Here is a 9,003-nt window from a genome sequence, read left to right on the forward strand (position 1 = left end):
TTGTTTCGGCCTACCTTTACCTCTTTCAGTTCCTACTACAATTAACCTCTCACACCTCCTAATTTTTGCTGCACCGCTTTTTTAAAAATGGAAAATCCAACACGTGTATTGGCAGTAAGGGAGAAACAAGATGTGTTTAAGGTGGGTACCACAAACCTTAAGCTGACATTTAAATCGGAAATTAATATCAAATTACACACCTTAGCGTCGGATTTGAGGCTATTTATGAGACTCATTGAGCCACTAAGGTGAATTTGAAGAGAAAGACCGCTTAGCCATATTGCCAAAATGAAATCTTGAGTTATATTTGAGCTGTTGTATTATAGTACTTGCACCTTGAGTTTTTATTTTCTGGGAACTCTCACTATACCATACTTGATGAACATTTGTATTACCTTTACTTATATACAATAAATAATATATATCCATAAACAACTTGTACCATTTTGAATCTCCTATGCTAACTAGTCAAGAAGCAGAACCTTTTGATTCTTGAATATCCAATTCATGTTCAGCAACCATGATGCAAGAATCAGCCTCTAAAGACGATGAGGATGTCTTCCTTTCCTTAAAGGTGTCTTTGCCTGAATTAAGCATCTCAACTGTACACTGAACATCAGGTGTTATTCCCACTTGATCGATGTCGTGAAGTGCTGGAGACAAATACTTGGCTACTGTAACAAATAGAGCCGATCCATCGTGCAACTGTGTAACACTCTGCATCAAACACAATTATATATTGTAAAAGATGAAATTTATAAAGCAAAACAGGGCGGGGAAAATTTATCGAGCAAACGTAGTACGACACAAGAATGCAAGTTTAAGCCAAACCTGTATCTTTCCTTTCCCAAAAGTCTTATGCCCGACAAGGATTGCACGACCATTATCATGGAGTGCTCCAGCCAGAATCTCACTAGCACTTGCACTTCCCTCATTCACCTGTTAGGAGGGAATCAAAGGCATAAATATTTTATCAACAACTATATCCCTCGGTTCAAATAAATTTTGTCTAGTAATAAATACTATGTTGAAGAAAATTATGATATAGTATGAGACTTAAACTAACAAGGACGACAAGTGGATCGTGTGTTACAGCATGTCCGTTGACCATGCTAATTGGTGCCATGTTTCCATCCCTATCAACAGTGTTCACAAGTGTCTCATCACCATCTAGCCATATCTGGGCAACATCTAACCCAGCCGTAACGAGACCTCCCTGCATTATTTATAAGACAGACACTTGAGATGACAAAGGGTGAGTATGAGAGTACACAAGTCACAGAAGAGGGGTTTAGAAGGAACTTACAGGATTATTTCGAAGATCTAGTATATATGATTCCACACCCTGATTTTCCATATCCTGAATTGTGTTTTCCATTTCCATAGCAGCAGACTGTTATATAAAAAACATGCAAGTCTTTACTTAATATATGCAAGGAAATTTATTTTGTTTGTCATTTGACGATGAAGGAAAGTCAATGATCTATGACTCGTCAACTACCTGAGAGAAGCTTGACAACTTTACATATCCAGTTTTTAAGAGACGACCATCAGGCATTTTGTGAGGGATGATGGTACTGGATACTGGTGAAAGCTTAATCACTTCGCGAGGTAGTTTAACCTTAAAAAATAAAATATGTTAACAAAAATAATTAGGAAGTCAATATATTTTTAATTTATATAAAAGGAAATAGCTAGGTTCAAGTACTTGAGAAAAACATTCACAAAAAAATAAATAATAATAAGCTATTGTCATTCTTGCAGACATCATACCTCTTGATAACTGGATACTCCTGCACCAATATCCTGGTCACGAGAAGAGCAGTAAAAAGCGATAACTTAGAGTTAGAAAGAGCAGTCAATTCAATTGAAAGACAGAAAATTTTTCTACAATATGCCTATCAACATGAAACAATTGTTTTCGTTTGAGAACCAGCGCAACCATAAGTACTATTCCTGACCAAAGAGGTTGAAAAATTAAGAGAATACACTACTAAAAAATAATTGTTTTCCTACTATAATGATCCATTGAAGAAGCTATTTCCATATATATTTTGATGGAATTTGTCGGAAAAGAAAAAAAGCAATGTTTACATACTGAAAAAGAAATAGTTTATCACTATTTCAGTGAGAATTTGTTCCCACTATGCATCTTCCAATGAGTTGGTTTGGAGAGTAATGAGTGTGAAACTCATTTTCTATTGCACAAATTTTTCTCTGATTCGCAGTGGAAAAAAACTTCATTTCTAGTGTAACGGATACATAATATGAAAAAGAATCACGCAGAAAAGGCCGTTGTACAGATTATTTCTGATGAGGCGTGGTTGTGGATGAAATAAGATTGTTTACATAAATTATTGTTCAGTTGTAAAGGAGTTTCAGTTGGCTCAAAAAAAGGAGATCAAGCTTACTCTGTGAACTTTGACTGTAACAGTTGTACCAGCGCGGCCCCTCAGTTTTTGAGCTGCTGTTTCACTGTCAACTCCATCAAGCCTCTCACCTGAAGAAATCAAGCAAAATTCAAGCTCTTATGATCAAGCTGTTTTGTGTGGTTTCTGTTTAAAGGACACTGAGGAGTGGTCTGTTCAATGATCGTGGTTTTTTGTCTTGTGGTTTCTGTTTAAAGGACACTGAGGAGTGGTCTGTTCAATGATCGTGGTTTTTTGTCTTGTGGTTTCTGTTTAAAGGACACTGAGGAGTGGTCTGTTCAATGATCGTGGTTTTTTGTCTTGTTTATAAATTGATTTAAGACATTGATACTCACTAACAGAAGTTTTGGAGTTGCCTTTTACGGAACAGTCTCACCATCAAGAAAGGTTTTCAGTGCATTATAGGCATTGGTTCTATGTTCTACAAAAGTATGTATGACTGAGTGCCCCTGAGCAAGCGTTGTACAAGAATATAATACGAACAAGATTATATTGAGTAACTGCTGGTATATAAGTCTAAGCACTTCTCTGAATTACATCAATAATTCACAACTTCTATGGATAGATTACTCCGGTCTCCGAATGAAGAAAACAGTAAATAGCAGACTGAGAATTTACTCCATAAAACTAAAGTTAGATATAGAAATAGTCAGATACATTTTCTTATATTGAAACCTATAGACATTTGAAAAGGAAATAATGTAACAGATAGGATATGCACCATTCTGACAATTTGGACTATCAAACAACTGATTATGCATACATCAGACCAACTGTGCTTAAGATTGTTAAATTCACTATTCGACTTGATGTGCTGAGAGTTCAGGAAATATATTTTTGGGGTAATGGAGTAGGAAAACTCAATTATCCACAGGATGGAAGACATTGAACATTTCGAAGAAAGCTTCAAACCAACTGCATTTAGGAAACTCTATTATCCACTGGATGGAAGATCAAGATTTTGAACTTTAGTCCATATCTGTAAGCCATTAGGTCATTAGCTTGCTAAGTTCTGCTGATAAAACACTAGTTTGACTAATAAGTAATTACCATTTATCTCAAGCAATTCATCTCCTTCATGAATGCCAGCACGCGCAGCTGGGCTATTCTCCACACAGGACAAAACAACCTGTACGTTAAATTACAACTGTTTCCTGGTTCAGACATTCAGTAGATGACATATTCCTAATATAGAATCTGTCGTAATAAAGATACCAAATTCTTCATTGCTGAAAACATTTAAACTGCACTGTTTAAGACTGATGTTTCCCCTCAAGAAGCATCAAGGAAGTAACACAAGAAATAGACAAACAAAATCTATATCTGGATAAGAAACCTATACTTTAGGAAATAAAGTAAAATAGCTAGGTCGTTCAATTGTTGTTACTAACCAGGTGGCCTGTATTTGGTTCAACACTGACAAAGAGGCCAACACCTTGTAAATTTCCATCACTTCCTATTCTAAAACTTTGATATTCCTGTTGAAAATATTGTATCAATATTAATGTATATGTAATATGCATTTAATCATACAAGAAAGATTTGCACCTTAGGACTAATAATGCGTGTATAGGGATCTCCAAGTGTAGATAGCATTCCCCTTACTTTGCTATAGGCAGCATCTTCTGATCTCAATGGAAACATTTCTACCATGGTTTGTTGCAGTTTCAAATCCCAATCTATGAGATATGTTCCACAAACAGTTAGGTTGCTAGCTGATACAATTTAACACTATGTTTAGGAAATTGTAAAAACAAAGTTCAAAAGGAGGTTGTACCACACAAAATTGCTGTGTCGGCAGTAGGAGTTTGGCTGTTCTAAATTTTAAGACAAAATAGAAAATATTGCAAAATATGCTTCCATTTAAAAAAAATTAAACACACAACTCTAGGTAGAAAGCATTTCCATAACCTTTTGCTTACCACTGAGCCGTCAATCAGTTTTATTAGATGTTCACAAGTTAATATACATACATATATTTATTCAGTTCTTAAAAACAAATATAGGGTGAACATAAAAGCTATCGTAGCTCCGAGACCCTGTGTTTTGGTAAATGATTTTACCTTGATGATTGAAAGTTGGATCTACGAATGTCTCTCTAATCAAACTCCAAGCCTCAATTAAGGTCCTCTGAACTGTATTTACCTATGAAACATTCAATAAGCAGGTTTAACCTCATTTCAGTGTTTTATAAAACAAAAGGAATGGATTAGATACCTCAGGTGTGTGAGAGACAGGGAATGCTACAGTTAAAGACTGAGCGAAAGCTGGAGAATAAGAGGAGAATGACAGCACAGTAGCAGCAGCTAATCCAATAACTCCTTTGCCTATACATTTCACCAAATTTTGATCATTCTCTCCCACCAGTGAAATAGGAATAAGCTCCTTTCTCCTACAAGCAGCCCCTCTTCTATGTGTCAAGGATGGAAATCTATAACAAAATGATGGTTTGGAGATGGATGATCCAACATTAATATTTGAGCACAAAGTTTCCATCTTTAATTTGAACGAATTAATTATTTCTTCTTACTAATTTACTAATACTATACTAATAAATAATACTAGCAGGACGAAACTGCCGTGTTGGGGTTCCTAGTGGGTCTATATGAATCTATTAGTTTTGTGGTCGTTAACTTAGTTGCGTAACCGAGTATCTCTGTACCAATTCATCTTCACCTCACAAGTTGGACCAATAATAACTCTTTTATATTGTTCAAACAATTCAACCCATACTAACTATATATACTCAATTTAATAAGATTCCTTTACGGCGGAATGACATGATAGACCCTTATACTTTGTTCTGTTTGTAAGTAGGATCCTTATATTTACGGTTTTCTCAACTTGAACTCAGTAAAACACAATATGTTAAATCCTTTTGTCATCATATGTGTGTTTAAGGGGTACACTCATTTAAATGTAGGATTTCACGTCATTTTAACGACACCTAATAAACTAAATATTAAACAAATAAAATAATAATAATAATAATAAGCATACCATAAAAATTGTAAACATTATTTTCTCTATTTTCGCTCTCAAATTGAGAACCATTCATGTCAAATGGGTGGAATTCTTACCCATTTGACTTGAATTTTACACTATTGATTAACAAACACAAACCCAACAAATCTCTATACAATTTTAAATTTATTTCATATATTCAAAAATCCATTTGTTATTCTTGAAGTTTTATCAAGCTTACCAATAAAGTTTTCATTTTTAATACCCACTATCACCAAAGAACGAAATCGATATTTTGAGAGAAGAAACATTGAAAAACGAAAAGAACTAGGAGTGACATTGATTTGCGGCAAAGTGAATGAACTTTGAGAAAATATTTAGGGGTGGAACACTGGAATGGATTTAAGAAATTTGGGGTGGGTGGAGAAGATGCCTTCTTTTTATTTTTTTTTCATATAAATTTATACATACTTGCTTTAAAACGTGTGGAATCACACATCATTCCAAGGCACCAATATTAGTGACATATGTATTCAGTTAATGGTCAGAGGTGTTTAATATATTGTGTTTCAGCGAGCTCAAGGGTTTAGTTGGCAAAGACGTGCGTATAAGCGTCTAACGTACAAAAAAGAATAAATATTCCAAAATTATTTTATAAACAATAACTCTTATGTCCAAATAAATATTTCCCGTTTAAAAAAATGATCTTGTTTGAGTTGGAACAATTTTTAAGAAAAGAAAGATTTTTTAATCTTGTGAATCTAAATTAAAGTTATATCAATTGTACTCTTTAATCTTGTGGTCTTAAAGATGTACCGTTGAAAGTTGAATTTAAAGTGTTACCAAAAAAAGAAAGAATCATTTTTTTTAAACAGACTAAAAAGAAAATTGAATCTTTTTTTTTGAAATGGAGGGAGTAGTTTTTTATTTTCTCTTATCTTTTACCATACTTTTTAACCTTTCCAAACACCTTCAAAACAAAAAAAAAGTGTCTAAAAGTCAAAAAGATATAAACATAAGCTAATAGAAAGGGACACTAAATATTTTATTTAAAAAAATAATAGCTCATCTACCCCAATTTATATAACTTACTGTTAGAATTATGCCCTCTTTAATTCTTTTAAGGAACATGGAAAACTATTTGTTCCTTAATTATTTGTCGAAGTAAATAAGTATGCAGTATAAAAATGATTTAGTTCACTACTTCATTTTTTTAATAGAAATTCAAACTCCATATTGATTAGATACCTATGTAATCTAAGGATTTATAAAATTTAATCCCTTATACCCAAGAAAAAAAAAACCCAGGTTTTAAGTCTTCTATAGTCTACGGTCTACAAGTTGCACCAACTCTTTAGACCAACCTACACTTAGAACTCATTTCAAAACTCTCTCAATCTCTTATCGTGTTTTGCTTGTTTCTCTCTATGTAAGTGCACAAGATTCTATGGAGAGAACCTCGCCCTATATATAGACTTGAACTATGTTTTCCTTCTTCAACTTGAATTATACTAACTTTAGCATTTTTAGTTTTCCTTATTTGACTTGAATTCTACTAACTTCGTCGCAACTTTCTTTTTTTTGTTTTGTCTTGGAACTTCTCCTTCTCCTTACAAGTTTTTGAATCATAATAAAAAGTGGTTTATGTTCACGCTTTATTTTATAATTGTAGAAATTTTCTTCTTACCTCTTGACTTGTGACTTATTCCTTACATGTGATACATCTTTTGTCATTCTTCAAAATCATTATTGACTCTATCAATTTTCCCTTTTTGATGATGATAACCACCTCTTATGAATCTAATATGTTATTCTATACAAGTATTGCGCAACTATACAAGTCACGTATTCAACAACTATATACAAGTATTATGCATCCATACAAGTCACACATTCAACAAGTATATACAAGTATTACACAACTATAAAAGTTACACATTCAACAAGTATTACGCGCGGTCTTCCCCCTTTTGGCATCACAAAAACCCGGCAGCACTACCTACATAACCATCTCAAGTAATAATAACCCAATTATCCATAAGAAAAAAAACACCAAACTTAGATATTCAATGTACAAGGAGGCCTAACCACAAAAACCAACATCCACAAAAACACAAAGAAAGGCACACTATAGCCTGAAAAAGTTAACAAAACACAAGACTATGCACAAAAAAGGATTAAAAAATAAGTCTTAATTTAGGCTTGAGGAGGAAGGAAAATCCTTTTTCAACATCTCAAAAGTGCTTTTCAGGTGAGCAGAGTTAGTGCCCGTTTGGATTGACTTATTTTAGGTGGTTTTAAGCTAAAATAACTTTTAAGCGGTTTTGAAGTGATTGGTAAAGTTAAAAAGTTCTTACAAGCACTTATTATAAAGCCAAAATAACAAAAATAAGCCCAAAATCATAAGTTAGAAATCCTAATTATGGCTTTTAACTTATAAATCATAAGCCAAAAATGTCAATCTAAACAGGCCCTTAGACAACCTTTTGGCTTGCAAGGCCTACTAAAACTGAGCCAGTTATTTCAGAAGACCATAGTTCTGATAAACACTCAACTACACCTTATTCGATTCTAGATGTAGGCGATCGTAATATAGTATATAACCCAACGAAAGGTTAGGGTCGAACCCACATAGAGCGTACAATATGAATTTTAATGAAGAAGAGATGTGCTTCTAATCGGTTATAGAAGTAGACGTTGTTAAAATCAAACAAAATAAGTCAAGGTTCGACAATGAGTGTCAATGGGGGATCTTAAGGTGTCAATTAACAACTATAATAATCAACTAAATAGGGGATTAAACAAGTAGGAAGGAATTCTCGGGATGTGATCGATTATAGGATATTTTTACTATATGGGTAATTGAAGTTTACTAATAAATCACTCAATTTCTGTGCGTAGGCTAGACTATAGATGCAATAGCTTTCTCTCTAACAACTGTTACTATTTAAGCGAGTTCTCTCGAACCTTAACAAACTTAATACTAAGAACACCCCAAACTGTATTTTATCTACTCTCTCGAGCTAGATAGGTAGGAATGAGTTAAGATTCACTCTCTCAAGCTGAAACCAACACTACCCATACACTACAATCATCAATTGACAACCTTGTCTTTAGAACCTCTCTCTCGAGCAAGTCCAAAAAAATAAGCTAAAATTTTATTTACAACTACAATCATAAATGCCTACTAAGTTATCAATCAAACTCACATTAAACCAATAATACCCATAAGCTAATTAGGCAAATAATCACGTCATGACACCCCAAGAATTGATATTTTAGCCAAGCATCATAAAAAGATATAAATCAATGCCAAAAACATTCTCCATGTATGGGTATTGCAATACAAGTCATTAAAATAATCAAAAATTTTAAAAATCAAAGATCCACTTACAATATAATTGAAAAACCCTTGAAAGTTATTCTCCAATGGATAAATACTCAAAGAACTCTAAAAACGAAAGAAAACTAAAACTGGACGTTAGAAAAAAAATATCAGGACCCTTTGAAACTCTTCTTAAAATTCAATTTGTAGTTTTCCAAATTTTTGTTGCACGGACCATTAAACGAGGTAAGTAGAGTGTCACCGACAAGGTCGATGATGCGCCAA

General features: G+C 33.5%; 1 protein-coding gene across 2 annotated transcripts; it reads right to left on the reverse strand.

The window, feature by feature from the left end:
* Nucleotides 1-280: 280 nt before the first annotated feature.
* On the reverse strand, nt 281-5,144 carry LOC101257542 (carboxyl-terminal-processing peptidase 3, chloroplastic). 2 transcript variants are annotated; one of them, XM_010319587.4, is made up of 12 exons: nt 4,647-5,144; nt 4,493-4,574; nt 3,978-4,108; nt 3,821-3,907; nt 3,480-3,558; nt 2,412-2,500; nt 1,774-1,806; nt 1,502-1,621; nt 1,307-1,393; nt 1,067-1,216; nt 832-939; nt 281-717 (listed from the first exon to the last, which is right to left on the reverse strand). In XM_010319587.4, exons 1-12 carry the CDS (start codon nt 4,923-4,925, stop codon nt 469-471), a joined length of 1,494 nt encoding a protein of 497 aa, XP_010317889.1. In that variant the 5' UTR covers nt 4,926-5,144; the 3' UTR covers nt 281-468. The 2 variants fall into 2 exon arrangements, with proteins under 2 accessions (XP_010317889.1, XP_019068415.1); XM_019212870.3 differs by having other exon boundaries at nt 3,978-4,144; nt 4,647-5,006.
* Between the last annotated feature and the right edge of the window lie 3,859 nt (nt 5,145-9,003).

The sequence above is a fragment of the Solanum lycopersicum genome, chromosome 3 (assembly GCF_036512215.1).
Source record: "Solanum lycopersicum chromosome 3, SLM_r2.1".
In the NCBI taxonomy this organism is placed as follows: Eukaryota; Viridiplantae; Streptophyta; class Magnoliopsida; order Solanales; family Solanaceae; genus Solanum; species Solanum lycopersicum.

Coding starts and splice junctions, on each gene's coding strand:
- LOC101257542 (XM_019212870.3), bottom strand. CDS start 4,925: ATGGAAACTTTGTGCTCAAATATTAATGTTGGATCATCCATCTCCAAA. Junction 1,622..1,773: donor GAGTATCCAGTTATCAAGAG/GTATGATGTCTG, acceptor TTATTTTTTAAG/GTTAAACTACCTCGCGAAGT. Junction 1,394..1,501: donor AGTTGTCAAGCTTCTCTCAG/GTAGTTGACGAG, acceptor TTTATATAACAG/TCTGCTGCTATGGAAATGGA.